The 20750-nt window shown below is 38.3% G+C and overlaps 1 protein-coding gene across 1 annotated transcript in view; it reads left to right on the top strand.

Moving 5' to 3' along the window:
- The window catches only part of VWA8 (von Willebrand factor A domain containing 8), a 177130-nt gene that overhangs the window by 91963 nt on the left and 64417 nt on the right, over positions 1-20750 (top strand). Inside the window, exons 22-27 of the mRNA XM_030469238.1 lie at positions 3858-3933; positions 4664-4799; positions 5930-6049; positions 7986-8191; positions 15154-15305; positions 20279-20387. Of these exons, the coding sequence (XP_030325098.1) occupies positions 3858-3933; positions 4664-4799; positions 5930-6049; positions 7986-8191; positions 15154-15305; positions 20279-20387 (799 nt within the window). The remainder of the gene's footprint in view (positions 1-3857; positions 3934-4663; positions 4800-5929; positions 6050-7985; positions 8192-15153; positions 15306-20278; positions 20388-20750) is intronic.

Here is a 20750-nt window from a genome sequence, read left to right as displayed (position 1 = left end):
AAAAGTTAGAAACTGAATTCAGGATGTCAATTGTTCTGGCATTTGATCCCTTCTACCCTTTTTTTCTGATTGATGTAACTTTCACACTAGCACTTAGGTAAACTGTAAACTCTTCCAGTGTTTATTTCCTCCAAAGATATGGTCAGTGCTGTCTTCTCTGAAGAATGAGGTCATCCTAAGGATTTCTGTGAGCTGCTGTGTTACTAAGCACAAATTAGTATTCCATATCAGGGGATTATGAGTAATCTCTGCAGAGCCAGAAGATTAACCACCTCATCAAAACTAAAATACACTATTTTCTGTTACAGTAACACACCTCTTTTTTTACATTTAGATCTTTTCTTTCATTGGCACCTGTGTCCATCCACACCACCACTAGAGATCTTCCTTTCTTGGTACACTCTGTTCACTTATTTTTTTATGCATAGGCTGCTAAGCGCAGATTTATGTTCTATAAAGCATCCTGTAATGCTTCCTTTTCCTTTATCCTTGTCCTATTCTTTCCTTAGATCCACACATTTTCTCATCTTTTTATTACTTTAAGGAGATCACAGTTCAAGTTTTTAACTACTTCCCATGGATTAGTTCCATAAAGCATTTTTCCTGTAACTTATTTCTGACTAATTAGTAACCTTTGACCGTGCCTTCATATGCTCTAAATTTAGGTTTACACCTTTTAAAATTCTACTACATCTGCAAATGTGTAAGTTTGAACCAGAAATTATAACTGATGATGGAGATAGACTCATACATACAATCTGATAAATTAGTCCCTAAGTAATCTGTGTGCAAGAAACAAAAACTGCTGCTTTATTTTATTTTTGATCCTTTGTTGAATTCTCTGACTGAGGTAGAAACTTGTAGACAACTTGGATGATAAGAGAATTTTTGGTTTTATGTCCATGGTAGGATTTCTAAGATAATAGATTAATGATACTGCTTATTTTAGTGGTTTAGAAACATCATATGTTTTAAGTGAACACAGTATACAATCATAGAATCATTTAGGTTGAAATCGTTTAGATTGGATCATGAAGTCCAACTGTTAACCTGGATAAATCCACCACTAAACCATGTCCCTAAGCACCACATATACACATCTTTAAAAAACCTCAAGGGATGGTGACTCCACCACTTCCCTGGGCAACCTGTTCTAGTGTCTGACATCCCTTTTGGTGAAGAATTTTTTTCTAGTATCTAATATGAACCTCCCCTGGCAGAACTTGAAGCCATTTCCTCTGATCCTATTGCTTGTTACTCAAGAGAAGAGACCAACACCCACCTCACTACAACCTCCTCTCAGGTAGTTTTAGAGGGTGATAAGGTCTCCCCTCAAATCTCATTTCTCTCCAGGGTAAAGATGCCTATCTCCCTCAACCACTCCTCACATGACTTTTATCTGTGTGTAACTATTTGAGGAAAGATTGCTGTTTATAAGGCCTCAGTTGATAGGTTGGTTAATTGAAGTGGAGATGGTCTCTGCTGTGTAAACTTTCCCCTCCTGGATTTAAAGTTCAAGTAGCCAAGCATTAAGAATCTCCTTCCATATAATTTAATCCTGTGTGTGTGAAACACTGGGATAAATCAATCATGAGTTTAAAGCTAAACAAGAAATTATTAGTTGTTAGGGACAGAAATCCTGATGACAGCAGTTTCAAATAAAGGAAATGTGCCTGTTGTGCTGTCAGTTTAAAATTATAATTGGGAGCCTGCCATTTAATAGTTTTCCATGAGCAGTACTGTGTTAGATCTCCTGTACCCATGGAGAATATTGTTGGTTTTTCTACAAGGTGTTACAAAATTAAAGATAGAACTAAGGTGGATATTTGGAACTGTGAGCCAGCATAGATTAGGCAAATAGTTTTGTTATACAGCATGTCTGTGCAAGGGGAGATATTTGTTGCTTCAGATCTCACAGACGATGCAAAGATACCAACCTTTGGCTATCAAGCAGCATGTGGATCTCCAGTGGATCTCAAGTTAGCCTCTCCTAATGGGTTATGTTGTGAAAATAGTCCCTCATTGTGCTGATGCAGACTAATCCATATTAGTGAGGATTGTGAGGCCACACCTCGAGTACTGTGTCCAGTTCTGGGCCCCTCAGTTCAGGAAGGATATCGAGGTCCTGGAGTGGGTCCAAAGGAGGGCAACCAGGCTGGTGAAGGGACTCGAGCACAGATCCTATGAGGAGAGGCTGAGGGAGTTGGGGGTGTTCAGCCTGGCGAAGAGGAGGCTCAGGGGAGACCTCATCACTCTCTACAACTACCTGAAAGGAGGAGGTAGCCAGGGGGGGGTTGGTCTCTTTTCCCAGGCAACTCTCAGCATGACAAGAGGGCATGGTCTTAAGTTGTGCCAGGGGAAGTTTAGGTTGGATATTAGAAAGAATTTCTTTATGGAGAGGGTGATCAGGCATTGGAATGGGCTGCCCAGGGAAGGGGTGGATTCTCCATCCCTGGAGATATTTAAAAAGAGACTGGATGTGGCACTCAGTGCCATGGTCTGGTAACTGCAGCAGTAGTGGATCAAGGGTTGGACTTGATGATCTCTGAGGTCCCTTCCAACCCAGCCAATTCTATGATTCTATGATATTTTGAAATAGTGGAGGATGGCATTGCCTACTTGCCCTAAGTATTCAGTAAATCCTATGGATTGCATATTCATAGAATCATTGAATTGTTAGGGTTGGAAGGAATCTTAAAGATCATCAAGATCCAGCCCCCCCTGCATGGGCAGGGACACCTCCCACCAGACCTGGTCGCAAAAGGCCCCATCCGACCTGGCCTTGAACACGTCCAAGGAAGGAGCATCAACAACCTCCATAGGCAGCATATTCCAGTATCTTACTACCCACATGGTAAAGGATTTTTTCCTAATATCTAACCTAAATCTATCCTCTTTCAGTTTAAATCCATTACGCCTTGTCCTATCCCATTACTCTCTTGTGAAAAGTCCCTACTCAGCTTTCCTATAGGCCCTTTCAGGAACTGGAAGGCTGCTATAAGGTTTCCCTTGATATAATTTATGTAGGTAAATCGAATGTGGTGGTGTGTGTTGCTGGATCTTTCCAAATTACAACTAGTCTTTATCTGTACTTTACTGGTGGTTGAAATAGATGAATTGAAGACTAAGGAGTATTTTCAGTACAGATTTGAGTAAACAATATTTTAAATTTGAAAGAAAAAAAAACATTTGAGCAATTCAAACATAAATAGAATTTTAAAAATAAATACCATTTTCTGTCCCCCTTTCTCTGTCCCGTCTCTGTCCATTTGCTGTCCACAATATAAAATATAGCAAGGGCTGGTAAAATACATATTCCATCTGGTATGTTTTAAATTTTGTTTGTTCATTTGTTTTTGTTGTTGTGGGGTTTTTTTGTTTGGGTTTTTTTTATTTGTTTTGTTCGGGTTTTTTTTTCTTGGTGTTAGGTGGAGAAGAGCAACTAACACAATGATGATTTGACTATGATACTGCAAATTCCTGTGTTGTTTTTCAAGGGGGAGTGTTTGTCTTGTAAATGAGAGTTTAAGCATGCTTTACTAGAAATAGTAGTAACAGTAATAATGTGCCTGTGTGCAAGAGATACAGATTCATTTTTCAGTGTTTTTATTTCCAGGGTCTATGAGAAACTGAGAACTATCATGAAAGCCCTGGCAGAGACAGGAATGCTTGCCTTTTACCATTAAGCTGGCACAATGTTGTTCTCAGTTCTTCAAAAGTACTAAAAAGAAAAGAAGTTATTTTTTTCCTTTCAGAAAAAGAGAGCCTTCAGTTTTTCATTTATTCATTTTGCATTTTGTTGTAACAAGAATTCCTCTGCATTTCTAATTAATACTGTCTGTTTTTACACATTTCAGGGATACCACTGTACAAAGCCTTACCCTCCAACCTTCTGTTAAGGATGGTCTTATTACGTATGAAGATTCACCACTGGTCAGTAGTAACAATTGGATTATATATTTGGAAAGTTTTTTAATTTAAAACAAGTAGTTAAACATGTTGGTTTTTCAATTAAGAAAACCCTTTGTGATTTGATTACTTTCATGGCATAGTCAGTGAGTGTGTTAACATTTCAGTAACTTTAATTTGGTCGCAGTCACATTTGCTGTGCCAAATATGAATAAGCTGGTAGTCCTCAGAGTCTGCACACACAAAATGAGCATGGGAAATAATTTAGTATTGACCTGACTCATCCTAACTGGTAGAGTGGTGTTTCCCTTCTTGCATCTAGCATCTCACACCTAACTGCTAAGTTGGACTCCAAGCAGCTGTTTTCACCCATTCTTTAGTCCTTCCACCTAACAATCTAGGTGAAAACTGATTTTGCCCTTTCTTTCAGCACTGCAATTAACTCTTACTCAGGCTCCTCACTTTCCTTCCTAGCACAGCCCTTTCCATTCCTATCCTGAAACAGAAACACCTACCTTTCTTGTCTGACCTACCTCCTCTTCGCTCTGCTACAGTTTGGTCATATCTTATTCCATAATCTTATCCATAATAAGATTCCATATCTTATTATTAAGTCCAGATAAGGGACTTATCTGAGTCCCTTTCTTGTCTCAGTGCCACTGAGATTTCACTACTGCTGACGAAGAAATCAGTAATGCAGTTTCTTGCAGGTTTTTTGGTGGGTGTGTGATGTTCTGATTCCTTTTTCTTCCAGGTAAAAGCAGTGAAGTTTGGACATATTTTGGTGATCGATGAGGCAGACAAAGCACCAACAAATGTTACCTGTATCTTAAAAACTTTAGTAGAAAGTGGGGAAATGGTTTTGTCAGATGGAAGGAGAATCGTTGCCAGTAAGTGGATGGAGGACATTTTGATAATTTACAATAAAATGGAATGTGTTGCTCATTTTCAGCTATTACATTACTAAGTAGAGACCCAAAAGAGTCCAAGGGGAAAAGATACTTCATGCTAAAGAGCAAACAAAGAAAGAATGTAGTCATTGTCTTTTCTACTTTGGCAATAGCCACAGTTTTCTTAAATTAGCATTCTCATGAATTTTTCTTCTAAATTAATGAAAAAGTTATTTTTTTAATTAAAAAAAAAAAAGCAAAAAAAAACCCCTCCCCTCTGCTTCTCATTTACCATAAAAAAAAAGATCTAGCTGACCACATTTTGATGATGGATGTGCCCATCTGGACAGTTGAGTTGTAATTTGATCAGATAGAGATTTGAAGATATGAGTGTATTTGAGGTTCAGTTGCTAAGGGTTTCATCTAATCAAATGCTCCATATGCTTATATTATTTTAATATATACTGCAAGATGAGAATATTTGGTAATTTCATGGAATTTAATTCTTGTTAATTTCAGGAACAAAATATTTTTCATTATTTTTCTAAGAAAGACCCTGTTTGAAATGTTCTCTTGATGTTAGGCTCTGTACTTTATTACTGTAAGTTTTTCATGGATGTAATAGAGATCCTGAACACCATGTGCCACTGGAAACGTGCTGCAAGGGAACAAGTGGGGCCAGTCTGACTCATTTTGAAGATGTAGAGCTCTCACATGTGTGAAATTATGTGCCTTTTGCTTCTTGCATGATTTTTTAATAACCAGAAGGAATTTCAGTCCTTTTTTCCCTGATCAGATAAGGTCAGATCTACATAAAAAAACCATTGTATTCACCACTGGCTTTAGCATTTTGGTGAACTGAAATATGAACAGTGTTTTTGGTCCCACTCCAAGAACAGTGGATGCTTTTTTTTTTTTTTAATGAAGCAGGTTATATTGTCATTAGTAAATTATGAAACTTTATAGTGAAGACTAGAAAACTAATAGTTGAGTTACAGAGCTAGACTGTTGAGCCTTTTTTTTGTAACTTTTCTAACCAAGAAGAATTCTTCTAGTCTAGTTTTGTTTATTTAATTCATTCTTAATGCAAGGCCCAAATATTCAATTAATTAAATTTATTTCTTTTCCAGATCATGCTCATGTAGAAGGAAGAGATAATGTAATAGTTGTTCATCCTGATTTTAGAATGATAGTTCTAGCAAACAGACCTGGATTTCCTTTCCTGGGTAATGACTTTTTTGGCACATTAGGTAAGTGATACATGTTAAATTATGATCTTTATTGGAACTGATCAATAGAATGAATGTCTTTATTCATTAGATTTCTTGTGAAGAAGGGGTCCTTATGCATACTGATACTTCATTGCATATAAGAAACTGGGGGTGAGATTCTGGTTTAAGACTAGTATGTATATTTATGTATCTTAATAAAAGTGCCCCTATTTGTCCTGTATTGAACATCCATATCTGTTCATCTCTGTTACACCTAATTTGTTTTATGGGCTCTGGACAAGCACAGTGGACAGGAAAAGTTGCAAGAAATCTTTTTAATGAGTTTACACTGTATACAAATATAGCGAAAAACATGGGTTGGAAGCAGCTTAATACTTGACATCAATGGTTAAAACAACTGCTCATGATTTTTTTTTCCCCATGCTACCTAGTTCTTAATCCTCATTAGCCTCTCCATGCCCATTTTCATGTATGACAGGCCTTATTAAAGGTACAATATATAGACTTCATCCTGGTTTTAGGTAAGGCTGTCCAAATCTCACATCCGAGTTTTTCATATCAACAGTAGCTTCATTTCAGAAAGCTCCTGGTAGGTTCCAGAAATCCTGAATGTCAGAAAAGATTCCCAACAGCTTCATCTCACAGCAAAAGCAAGAATATATATTGCCTAAGAGCAAGCAATGAAGAATTCACTGGCCTGTATCGTTCAGTGTTAGTTCTCGTTGGCCTCTGGCAAATTTTTGGCAGTGTTACATCAGGGCTGCAAACTGAATAGCACTCCAGACTCCACCAAATGTGTTATCTATGTTAGTTTAGCCATTTCTGTGCAGGCACCTTAATTTATATGATTTTACCTGTTAGCTTTGGCTACACAGAGTTTGTTCTGCAAGATATAATAACATGCTCATAAAAGCAGGTGCAAACCCAGCTCTGTGTGGCATGATAGCTTTTTGTTTTTCAGATGTAGTTCCCAAGGAATGGGCATTCCATGTCATTGGCTTTTAATTTCACCCTGCTAATTTGCCTCAAGGTGTTTTAGTATAGCCTGTTTATTTTTCATTACCTAATGTCCTTCCATACATAGACACTTAAAGACAATTGATCATCCCAGCATTATTGCTTTTGGCCTACATAGCAGAAACTTGCTTAAGGTTTTAGGATTTTTGATTGATTTTTTTTCTTCAAGCAGAGGGGCTTTTCTGATTTTAATCCATGTCCTTTTTCAGCAGGATCTAATCATGCTTCTGCACAGTTTTGTATGACTGTCAAAGAACTCTTTATGAATAAACTCAATTTATAGATTATATGATTGGGACCAAACTCATGCAAATATGTGAGAAGAATATATTTTCAAATTTCTTAACATATTTTAAGACAGGCAGAGACAGAAGTTAGATCAGACATTTCTTCTAGACCTCTCAGCTGGTTTTGCTTCAGGGCATTGCTGCATATCAAGATTTCACTGCATCTGGATTTGTTTTGAAAATGTTCCCAAACTGTTCCCATTCAACCTGCTTCTGTTTCTTCAAACCTTTTTTGTTTTTCTTTTTTCCTCTGCATTCATTTGACCTATGTTTCTTCTTGAAGTTAATTTCTGCCTTGTGATTACCTTTATTAAAATTACAGGACAGATCTCAGTCCTTAGTCTTTCCAGGAACCTGGATGTTCTTCATAGCAAATTTGTCCTTCACATTTTCCCAAGTACTTTTTGTCTTGTTTTGGTTTTTCGGGGTTTTTTTCAGGTTTTTTTGTGGGGCTTTTTGTGGGTTTTGTTTTGCTTTGGTTTTTGCTTTGTTTTTGTTTTGTTGTTTGTCTGTTTGTTTGTTACCAGCAGGTACTCAGTGTTCTCTTGAGCCATTGCTTTCCCATTTAAGGTGTTGTATGAAGCTTAAAGGGATTGTTTTGATGCTATCTTCTTATAAATCACCTAACTGCATGCTTTTTTTCTTTTTAGGGGACATTTTTAGTTGCCATGCTGTTGATAATCCCAAGCCACAGTCTGAACTGGCTATGCTTAGACAATATGGTCCTGATGTTCCAGAGCCAGTTCTTCAGAAACTGGTGGCAGCTTTTGGAGAACTCAGGAGCTTAGCTGACCAAGGAATTATTAACTATCCCTATTCAACTAGAGAAGTTGTGAATATTGTAAAACATTTACAGGTACAGTATGTAACATTTCATTGACAACTTGAGCCAGCTACTACTAATTTTTTAATGCTTGAAGGGTTAAAAAAAAAAGATGTATTTATTATTTGAGTATCTTATTTCATTCTTATTAAAAGTTTTGCATTTGAAGCAATTACCATATTCAGATGTTCATACTGTCAGAGGATAGGATTGCAGGTGTACAAAGGCAGGTATTTTTTCTGTATGTTTGTATTTATAGATAAAAAAATAAACCCCTGTGAGTCTTTTCCTAGTATGTGAGGAAATATTCCATTCATACTGTGAATATAGGATGCAATTTTCATACTAGCCTTCATTATAAAATTCCATATTCTGCATGGAATACTTCCAGGACCATGCAATTGTTCTCTTTATGGTGCTATAACTTTTTGTATTTAATCATTTCCTGATGAGAAACAACTTCCTGCTGTATAGCAGGTGAAAATTTTCTAAAGAAAATGTTAGATGGATAAAAGCATAGTGAATAGTACTGAGGATGCATGATTGCTTCCTACATACATTTAAACCATAGAGAACCTTAAAGTGCATGAGTCCACGGGACCTGATGAGATACATCCAGGGGTCCTGAAGGAACTGATGGCTGAAGTTGCTAGGCCACTAGCTATCATATTTGAGAAGTCATGACAGAGTATTGTTAGGATCCAATACCAATTGATAGGTATTTGCTTACTAAACTGATAGCAACATATTCTGTGTTCATTATATCAGTGCTGTCTATAAACACAGAGTTATATTTGAAAGTGGAAAAATTAAAAGCTTGAGAACCAGCTGCTGTTTTGGTGAAAAGCTGGTGATTTAGGGGTTTTGTTATTAGGATTTTTGTTAAATTATTTTGGTCTTCATTGTCTGGCAGTTTCTATCTTCTATCCTATCCTCCTTCCTTCATTATCTGTCTCCTAGTAATTGGAAGTTTGCACTGTCTTCTGTCACCAACTGGTGTGGAAACATACGGACTTAATTCTTTTTTAATTCGAGTACAAGCAGCATCTAATTGAAAATTGGAAGAGCTACATTGCTAATTTTCCTCATGGCACTTACTCTCTGCTTCTTTCTCCTTCACTTAGCCAGATAAGTATGGTCACTTCAGTCTGGACATTGGACACAGACCAGTGGGGAAGTTTCCCATCTTCTAACTTGCCACTTCTTTGAAAGCCAAGTGTAAATATCTAAATAAATCTCCAACATGTAGCTTTGATTCTTCTGTAATGTTTGCTTTCAAGATCCTAGTCTCTTTGAAAGGATGCAACTTTATGTTTACTGTAACTTGTTTTTCAGTTTGAATAATAAAAAGGCTGGGAGTAGCCAAATGTAAACAATGAATATAAACATAATGGTTATTCCAAAGTAAGAAGCTTTTAGGTCTTCAGGTAGAGAAAAAAGAGGAAGGAGGGAAATGAGTCAACAAAATGGCTGGTCCATAGGAAGGAAGGAGGGAAGTTAGTCATGTTTTAAACATTTTCCCTTGCAGCAGTTATACAGCCCCACTCTCTTTGTAATATTGTGCTGATTTCTTTCACATAATTTCAGAATTTTTTGATTCTCTAAAAAAGGTTTGGATGTTTTGGAGAAAAAATTGCAGTTGATAACTGTTATCTGAGAGAGCATCTGAGCATTGTGGCTAGTCAGCTAAAAAATATCCTGATTACTACAGCACAGTTAGGCTCATCTCTGCAGTCTGATTAAGTGTCATCTTCAATGTATAGGATTGTGTCTTCAGCATAGTTACAAGAACATGTTACTGTAATCTTTATACAGGTAGGGAACCTGTAGCAATATAGTTGTAGCTTATACACTACATTCAGATCTAGGTTGCCTCTATACTAACTTTTTCTCAAGGAAAGGTGTGGGGTTTTTGGTGAAGCTTGAGATGCCAGATTAGTTTGAAGATCTGAAGCTGAAGGGAAGGTTGTATAATGCAGGTGCCTAACTTGGTTAATGCAACTGTTTTTCCCCACAGATTGTATAGGGAATTTTGACTGTTTCAAATGTCAGAAGTATTGATGCTGGTAGTGGCTTATGGATAAGCTGAGAACCTCTGCTCGTGCTCCATTGGGTTACCATATGCTGTCTGCAGCTACCCCTGCATACTGTGACTACTTCTCTGCAGTCTAATATGCTATTTTTTTTCCTGAGACCTTTTGTAAATTGTTTTGCAGAGTCAAGATTTACCCAGTGTCCCTGGTAGATGCTGATCAGGCAAGCCACATTAGTCTAGATAAAATGGAAATAGCTTTTGCACTGACTTTTGAGTTTGGGAAAGCTGAGCTTTTTCTGGTAGGCCTTTCTTGTTTGTGTCTGAGACTGCTTTCTCATGGTAGGCACTAGTATGACAGTTTTCAGGCAGTGAATGTCTAATGTACCTTGTAGTCCTGAAGTCCACTAATCATCAGGCTTTTAGGCCTGTTCTGTAAACTTGTGGGTTAAGGTAGTACTTCTTTTCTTTTTAGCATAATCTCAAAAGGAAACTAGGCTGACCAAATCACAGTTTGTATCCCTTTCTCACCTTGTTCTCAATCACACAGCAATAATAACCTTTTTACCCTTTTGGCCAACCACAGTGAATCTCAGCTAGCAGTTTTCCAAGATAATTAGGTTTCACCAACAGTAGTTTAATCAAAATCAGAGACTGTGGGACAGAGCAGATTGAAGTTAGTGTCCCTGTGAATGAAAAACCAGGGGGAGAATTCAGCTGTTTTGCTTGGCACTAAGATGATGCCCACCAAAGACTCAAGCAGTGGTTAATCATTTGGTATGGCTGTCTCTCCAGATGAGCCATGGATCTGATGCTTCTTGCCCTGCTGACAGAACAACTGAGGAGGCACAGAGAGAGCTGGCAGTGTTCAGTGAAAAGGGACCAGGGGAAGCCAAGAGCATGGAGGAATGAGCAGGGAGGGAGCAATCTGTTAAGTGTCCTGGGGGCAGGATGAGCCTTTGGGATGGCACAGCCATGTATGGGCATCTGAAAGCACTAGAATATGTAGGGAAGTGAGTGGTAGCTAGAACATAAGTCTAAAACAAAAATATGGACTCGTTACAGACTGCATACCAGATAATCTGTCCCTTTTTTTTCCAAGGTAGTGGTAAGTACAGTAGACTGCAATGTATAAGTCGTATTTCAGTTAAGATTCTGTATTTGTACTAGGATGTTATGCTGATAGCTTTTGAGTAGACTATAGCAATACATGTAGTTGTGGGAAGTTAGATCCATAAAAATATGGATTTTTCACCAAATAAAATTCTGTCAGAATTCTGTATTAAGTTTAAAAAAATTAAATATGTATATAAACTGTAAAAAGCAAAACCTATGTTACGGTTTTAAGCTGTGAAAATACTCAAAGGTGCACACAAAGGTTTTTACTTATAAGGGCAAGAATCAGTGAATGAGAACCAGACAGACTGAGAGATCAATATTTTCTCCAGTCATCTGGTTTTAAAAATCAATAGAAACCAAATTATCGGGCTTTTTAAATGTTCAACTCAAACATTTGACCCTGCATTTTTTTCCTTTTTCTGCGTTTCTTCAATAAATAGTTGTCCAGACAGTTATTAAGAAATGGCTCTATTTGTTCTGAAAGAAAAAAGAGAGTTATGATTTATTTGGGTTTTTTTAGTAACTGAAGCAGAGAGCCTTTTGACAAGTGGCTTCTGTTCAGAACAGGTTTTATTGATATCAGGGATCAAGTGTACTTCAGGAAATAAGTTTTTTATGGTGTCCTACTGATACAGGAAGCATGTAACTACTGAGAGAATTCATTGAGGAGAAGTGTGTTGGTGTCAGAAGTTAGGCATGATTCAGAAAACCAAGGACATACTTGAAGACTGCTAGTGAAAACCAGATAATATTCAAAGCATTTGACCCAGCTTTCTGCAGAGCAGGTAAAAGAGTAGGTTTGCCCCTGTTTTCAGCGCTGGTGAGGCCACACCTCGAGTACTGTGTCCAGTTCTGGGCCCCTCAGTTCAGGAAGGAGATTGAGGTGCTGGAGCAGGTCCAAAGGAGGGCAACCAGGCTGGTGAAAGGACTCAAGCACAGATCCTATGAGGAGAGGCTGAGGGAGCTGGGGGTGTTCAGCCTGGAGAAGAGGAGGCTCAGGGGAGACCTCATTGCTCTCTACAACTCCCTGAAAGAAGGGGGGAGCCGGGGGGGGTTGGTCTCTTTTCCCAGGCAACTCTCAGCAAGACAAGAGGACACGGTCTTAAGTTGTGCCAGGCGAGGTTTAGGTTGGATATTAGAAAGAATTTCTTCACGGAGAGGGTGATCAGACATTGGGATGGGCTGCCCAGGGAAGTAGTGGATTCTCCATCCCTGGAGATATTTAAGAAGAGACTGGATGTGGCACTCAGTGCCATAGTCTAGCAACCGCAACGGTGGTTCAAGGGTTGGACTCGATGATCTCTGAGGCCCCTTCCAACCCAGCCAATTCTATGATTCTATGACTGTACAAAATAACTTGGCGCCAGTTTGTTGGTTGTGCTTTGCAGTGAGAGAGGAAGAAAACAGAAAATGCAGTATTCATTGTCGTAAGTGTTCTAAAATAATTACTTAAGAAAAGGGATTGGTTATATAGAATATGCAAATTCTGGATATGTTTTGTTCTTGTTATTAAAAAAAAACAAAACCAAAACACTTGAACGCAGACTGAGATAGAGTCCTGCACACTAAGTAGCTTGACATGTTTTTAAACTTGACTGTGATGTGTTTTTATAATGTTTAACATCTTTGTCAATTACATAGACAGTGGGATTGAGTGCACCCTCAGCAAGTTTGCCAATAACACTGATCTGTAGGGTGCAGTCAACATGTCTTGACATGTTGGCCATCCACAGGGACCTTCACAGGCTTGAGAGATGTGCATTTGTAAACTACAGGAAACTCAACAAGGCCAAGTGCAAGATCCTGTACCTGGGCCAGGAAAATCCCAAGAAAAAATAGATTGGGTGGAGAAGGAATTTTGAGGAAAATTACTTGAGGGTGATGGTTGAGAAGCTCAACATGATCCAGCAATGTGTGTGCTTGTAGCCAGAAAGCCAACTACATCCTGGGCTGGATCAAAAGTGTGGCCAGGAAGTTGAGGGGAGGTGATTCCCACCCTCTGTCCTGCTCTTGCAAGACCCCACTTGGAGTTCTGTGTCAAATTCTGGAGCCCCCAGCACAGGAAGGACACAGAGGTGTTGGAGCAAGTTCAGAGGAGGGTCATAGAGGTGATCAGAGGGCTGAAATGTCCCATATAAGACAGGCTGAGAAAGTTGGATTTGTTCATCCTGGAGAAGAGGAGGCTCCCAGGAGCCTTCCAGTACCAGAAGGGGACCAAGAGGAAAGCTGAGGAGGGACTTTTCACAAAGGCATTTGATGAAAGGGTGAGGGGTAATGTTTTCAGACTGATAGATGGTAGATTTAGCTGAGCTATTATGAGAAAATTCTTTATTATGTGGGTAGTGAAACACTGGAACAGGTTGCCCAAGGAGGTTGTGGATGCACCCTCCCTGGAAAGCCAGGCTGTGTGGGGCTTCGAGTAACCTGGTCTAGTGGATGGTGTCCCTTATTGTGGCAGGAGGTTTAGAAATAAATGTTCTTTAAGGTCCCTTCCAACCCAAGACATTCTATGAATCTGCCTTGATTTAAATGGGGACGGGTACCTGCTCACTATTGGAGTCACAGAGTAAATCAGAAAATGGGGAAGTTACTGACTAAGCTCTTGCAACCAGTTTGCAGAAAGGCTGAGACAGCTGTAGTGTCACCTGCAAGTACCTGGTTATTCCTGTTCATGCGTTCCTAGCATCTCCCCTATTTTCAACAGGCTGAGGAGATTGGGGTTGTTCAGCCTGGGGTAGAGAGGAGCCTCTGAGGTGACCTTAGAGTGGCTTCTCAGTACCTGAAGGGAGCCTACAAAAAAGCTGGGATAGGACTTTTTGCATGGGTGTGTAGCAAGAGAACAAGGGGAAGTGGTTTAAAACTTTTAAGAGAGGAGATTTACTTTAGGTATAAGGAGGAAATTCTTTCCTATGAGGGTGGGGAACTCCTTCCAACCCCTGTAAGAGGTTGCCCAGGGGTGTTGTAGATGCCTCCTGCCTGGAAGTGTTCAAGGCCAGGTTGGATGGGGCTTGGAGCAGCCTGGTCTGGTGGGAGGTGTCCCTGCCCATGCAGGTGGGTTGGAACTGGGATGGTCTTTAAGGTCCAACCCAAACCATTCAGTGATTCTGTGGCTTCTTGGTTGAGGCTTTTAAGTCTTACCAGCTATAAGGTCTTGGTTGGAAAGGAGAGAGAAGAAAATGTGTTTTCTTCTTGCAGAACAGCAATAATTAAAAGGTGTGGGAATATGTGAGCAGCTGTTCTGAGACCTGGAAGAGCGTATTGGCCTTAAATTATGATTCCAGTTCAGTAGCAAAACTTCCTATGTTGGAAACACTAATGAAAGTTTGATTTTCTTTTTCTTAATGTACACAGCTCATTTCAAGTAACGTTCTTCACAAAGAAAACAATTGTTTGTAAATCCTAGGAGAATTTCTGGTTTGACTAAAATCATTCATGATGTTAAGTCATTTGTAGCAAGTAAGCGGCGTATTTTCAGAATTCTTAAATGAATTGTGTAAAGGAAATATATGAATATATGTATCTGTGTGAGATCTTTACAGTTAGCAGGAAGCACTTCCAAATTTAAAAAAAAATATGGGCTATATTTAATTTTCCATGACCAATGTTGAATATTTCATTGTCTCCTGCTTTTTTGTTTAATTCACTTAGCCTCAGTAACTTCATTCTGACTTGAAGCAATGTACGTTCTTTATTCTGGAAACAGAAAAAAAAAAGACATCTTGAGCACTTAGATAAGTTGATGAAAATTGCTGTTATAATTTTTCATTGTAGAAGTATTTAAGAATATGTTGTAACTTAACAGATATCCAGTAAAATAAATCTGTGGGTCTTCATTTCTTCACAGAAATTTCCAAATGAAGGACTGGCAAATGTTGTCCGGAATGTATTTGACTTTGATTCCTACAACAATGAAATGCGTGAAATTTTAGTCAGCACTTTGCACAAACATGGGATACCCATTGGAGCAAAACCGACCAATGTACAACTGGCCAAGGAGTAAGAATAACATAAAATATATATTAAGAAGACTTGATCACGTTTTTTAGAATGTGTTGCCTTGCTGCTAATTGATTTTAAACCAATCTGGAATACTTGAAGTCAATTAATGCTTCAAATGCATATTCCTCTAAGTTTCGATAATAATAATATATTATTTTATGACAGAGTACTTAATACTACTGTTTAATCGTTAATGTCCATGTATATACTGATAGATTGTATGAAAAACAGATATATATTAATAAAGGGAAATACTTGTTTCTTCTCCTGTGTTTTTAATTGAATTGCAATACATTTCTGTCCTGTAGTTTATCACCTAAGTCAGTAGCAAAAAAATGCTTCAATGGTAATGGGATTTTGTCTTTGATACTCACAAAGGGTTCTCAGAAAATATTGTTCCAGAACAGGACAGTGCATGTAAACTCTAGGAAGGAGTTTTGTGTGTGTATGTATATCAATGTTATTTTTAAATTATGTTAACAGTTGGCATGTTACACCATACACTTTTTTCAGAGGTTAGAATCAAAATAGCTTTTTTTTTTCTTTTTTTTTAAGACTAGACTGAATTATGCAACAGAGTTAACTTATTCTTCTAAAATTTACAAATAACAGGCTTAACTATATTATATTGTAAAGCAATTAGAAAGCTTACTCTGACTAGAACTCTACTGCATAATTTGTTGATGGAGAAACAAATATTTCCCTTTCATGCAGAAAGATTTATGAATATGTGGAAAATTCAGTTTGCCATGGGACATAATAAATATTTTATATTTGCCAAGGAGGGACTGATTCTTATGGCACAATGATACTAGATGTCCACGGGTAGGTTTCTTCTGCTGGAGCACCACTGTTACCATATCAAACATCCTATAAATGACTACTAGAAGAAAACTGGCAGTGTAAGGATTGTGGTGTACCTTTTAATTTTGATGACAGGAGAATTACATGCCTAGGGAATCAGTGCTTGAGCAACTATGGTATCTGTCCAATTGACAGTACACACTTGAAACTCTTGCCATAGTTTCTTTGCTAAAAAAAACTTGGTATATCTTATTTTAAAGAATTATGATATTTGCCATTATTTTGGAAAAAATGCTACTCTATTCAATTTTTAGAAGTATTAAATGTGGGTTTACATTGGTGGATTGGAGAGGACTCTTCAGTAATGAGATCAGAGGTTTAGGAAACCTCTGCTGTAATAGGAGACTGTTCAGTCTTAGAAGTGAGAAGATAGAAGAAACGTAATTTTGAATCCACCACTGAGTTTTTATAGGGCAGGTTACACCAAGGATGACAGACTTACAAGACCCTCACAAGATGCTCATAAAAAACTTCACTTTGTTGGCAGCTATGAGCACATACTTTGTACACTGAAGGCAGAGGAGGAGGAGAAACTACAGGAGCAGTTTGCATGCAGTTGATAAAGCCAACATTTTACTTATTCTTTTCTGCCTCTGTACTCAGTGCTGGTGAGGCCACACCTTGAGTCCTGTGTCCAGTTCTGGGCCCCTCAGTTTAGGAAGGATATCGAGGTGCTGGAGCAGGTCCAAAGGAGGGCAACCAGGCTGGTGAAGGGACTCGAGCACAGATCCTATGAGGAGAGGCTGAGGGAGCTGGGGGTGTTCAGCCTGGAGAAGAGGAGGCTCAGGGGAGACCTCATCACTCTCTACAACTCCCTAAAAGGAGGGGGTAGCCAGGGGGGGGTTGGTCTCTTTTCCCAGGCAACTCTCAGCAAGACAAGAGGGCATGGTCTCAAGTTGTGCCAGGGGAGGTTTAGGTTGGATATTAGAAAGAATTTCTTTACCAAGAGGGTGATCAGACATTGGAATGGGCTGCCCAGGGAAGTAGTGGATTCTCCATCCCTGGAGATATTCAAAAGAGACTGGATGTGGCACTCAGTGCCATGGGCTGGTAACTGCAGCGGTGGTGGATCAAGGTTTGGACTTGGTGATCTCAGAGGTCCCTTCCAACCCAGCCAATTCTATGATTCTATGATATCTCACCAAGCAATACTGGGGATAGGCTGACCACCTGTCTGTGATGATGCAGCAATGTTGCTCTCAGTATCTGACTTGCCTCCACCACAGCTGTTACAGGTTATCCTACTGCTCCATCCCAAGACAGCCTTGCTGGTGGTCATTCCTCTGAAGCTTGTAAGCCTCAAATGGATCACCTTGAATTACAGACATATCTTTCAGGAATGGTTTAGTCTCAGTTGATTCTGCCTTGGGTTAAAAGAATATCTAAATAATCTCTCCAAATCTTTTCTAGCTCATATTACAAGCTCCTGTGATGGACACATTGAGTTAATTAGATAAGTCCAGACTACTGCAGAATAGGTACTTCACAAAGCTGCCACACATTTAGCACTAGAGTACTGACCTCCTCTATCGTGTTTTCCAAGAATCTGAGGGTAAAGCCTTCCTACCTGATTTTTGTCATGATTCATGCCTGAAAACCATCAGAGTTCTGCTCCCAGATTTTTGCCATTGGTAGCATTTCCATAGTACTGTATCTACCTTTTAAAAAGCAAACAGGATTTGGTTTGTTGATTTGAGATACATTAGTCTGGCAGGAGCACCTTGTGAATCTTTTTACTGGAACTGTCGCTTCGAGTTATTTTCACAACTTGCTTGTTACTTCTAAGTCCTTGGAAAAGAAAATCTCCCAGTTTCACTGTGTATCATACATAGTCACTAGAGGGAAGCTGATAAGATTTATGCACCTTTTCAGTGTGGACATGTTGTTCCAGTCCTTCTGTGTCCTCCCTTTTTCCTGAAACTTTTTCAGGAGGCAAACTTCTGAAGGTTATAAGACTTTTAATGCCCACAGCTACTTCAGTACATAATCTTTCTTAGACCAGATTTATAATGCAATCTGTAATTCTGTTGCTAAATATAGCAGGTTATTTGGTTAGAGCTGGTTATTAACATGTTTTGTTTTAAAATTTTAGAATTATTCATGATTAGTAGTGAACCCATTGATTTCTGTTGTTCATGGGAGTGATGTGTAAGAAATTAAAACCAAATGGTTGTGGAAGGACATGTTTCATTGGCCTAATGGGAAACAAATATTGCTGGTTATAGGCAAATCAGAGATTATGTTTCTCAGAGTGACCATAGCAAAAAAAAATAATCCTCCAGTTTCTTCTTGCACACAAAACAGTTTTGACTCAATAAATAACTAATGTATTCCCAACAAATAATTTTTAAATCCAAATGGAAGCCTGATGCAAAAATGGAGTTCATGGATAAACTGACATTTAGTCTGGTGACTTGACTGTTTGCCCATTTTCTGACTGCATCAACAAATTTGTATGGAAATTGTGTATATAGTGTGAAAATTGTGAAATAGTGCATCCTGAATGGTTTTTCCTGGTGGTGTTGTAATCTACAATACATTTTACGTTAATTATTTTTATTACTTTTGAGTCTGGCTTAATTTATCTTAATTTAGGAAGAATCTAGCTGGACTATTTAGGTGTAAAAATGGGCAAACACAAACTGAAGTGAGGGAGAATATAAAATAAGTCACATTTAAAAGCTGCTCAGAAAAAGGAAGGCTCTACTGGTTGACTGAGAGGGAATTAGTGACATACACTTTCTTCATGACATGTCCCAGTGGTATATTGCTGGCACCTGGGTTTTTTTTTAATCTATGAGCACTTGTGATCTATAGTATCCAAGGCATTTTCTGTTGGCAAAGAGTGTCTTTGGCTATCTGACTGCCTTGGCAGATGTTCAGACACAGAATGGGGGTGGAGGCTGGTTGTGTGGAGAGGGGAAGTCATTGTAACAGTAGAAATGAGCATCATCAGACAAGGCAGAAGAGACCACTCACAGACTTTTAACAAACAGTCAAAGAGAACTTCCTTGAAATAGACTTTGGAGATATTTGTAGAACCTGAGAGAAGCCAAGATCTATAGCTGTACAATAATGTGCAACTGTGTGTAGCAAAGGATGCAGTTTTGGTAGATCTTTTTAGGAGCAATTGACCCCAAATAAAAGCCTAAAATTAATAAATTAATAAAGACTTTGGAGATATTTGTAGAACCTGAGAGAAGCCAAGATCTGTAGCTGTACAATAATGTGCAACTGTGTAGCAAAGAATGCAGTTTTGGTAGATCTTTTTAGGAGCAATTGACCCCAAATAAAAGCAACCAAAAATGATGAGTTAATTTATCTTGAAAGTACTAATGCCAGTTAACAAAGTTGAAGTGTTTTCCGTAGTTGCAAATCACTTTAGAGGAAAGAAATAAAAATTGTGTTGTCTCTATTTTGCTGTCAGGCTACTTTGTCATACACCTGCATTTTCTTTTCCTGTGCTGTGGCCCATGTATTTCTTCCCTAAATAAAAGATACAGAAATGAAGAAATTAGACCAAGTCAAGCAGCTGAGGCTTTCCAAGATGTCCCTATCCTGTCTGTAGACTGTACTGTCAAGAGAGCAGTGCTCTCACACCTGTTGTATTCCTTTGCCTTTGTTCATGTCAGTGGCAAAATATATGAAAATGATTTGTTGAACTTTATTTCATTGTTTATTTCATTGTCACAGTGTTTACTGCTCTTATTCTGCTGTTTTTTCAGCTAAATGTGCCACTGACAGGAATTCTTTAAGTGGTGCTATCACACCCTTCGTGATTTGAATAAAGCAAAGCAAGAAACAGTTTGGCTGCATTTTATTGCATATCTCAAGCAATTCAGACCAGAAAAGTTTTTCTTTAGGGACAATGTTATATAAATTGCTTCTTTTGTCGTGCTATTTAGGTTGTGACTATTATTATTCCATAAGACTAAAACTTTTGTGACTTAAAAGTTAAAAGCTTAAGGATTAGTGAAAAAAGCATTTTTATCAGAGAATCTTCATAGATGTCTCATTGCAAAAATACTATGGGTTTAATTATTCAGTCCATATCCATTGCTGGTTAATGAATGTAAAAATCTGTTTGTTCCTACATTGTTTGACAGACTGCCATTACCAGATCATAAATTTATGGGCTACTGGAAAGTCAATCAGACAGGGAATGCACAACAGAAACTGCTATGTCCAACAGAAACTCAAAAAATAGATATAAAGGTTTGTCCCTTTTTTTTCTTTTTTTTTTTTCCCCCAATTTATATGTTACTGGCTTTATGTCTTGGGATGCAAAGAATCTAAAACCTGATTAATATATTGATGAAAAAGAGCATATACAAACCGTAGTCCTTGTCACCTGTCTTTGGGATATTTATGCTGACTAGAAAAATTAATCTTGTTGTATAGCTGGCCATCAGTGTCAGATATGCTTTAAAAACAGTAAGTTTGGTCAGAAATTCTTGAAAAGAGTTTTTCATAAAAATTATGAAAATACCATATTTGAAGGAACTTTGTAGTTATTTTGGATGCTTGGAAGTAGCCAGTTTCAGACCCTAGACCTCAATTTTTGGCAAAGATCAAAAA

Source organism: Calypte anna, chromosome 1, assembly GCF_003957555.1.
Source record: "Calypte anna isolate BGI_N300 chromosome 1, bCalAnn1_v1.p, whole genome shotgun sequence".
Lineage (NCBI taxonomy): Eukaryota > Metazoa > Chordata > Aves > Apodiformes > Trochilidae > Calypte > Calypte anna.
Note: the sequence above shows the minus strand (reverse complement) of the source record. Positions and strands in the feature narration are given on the sequence as shown.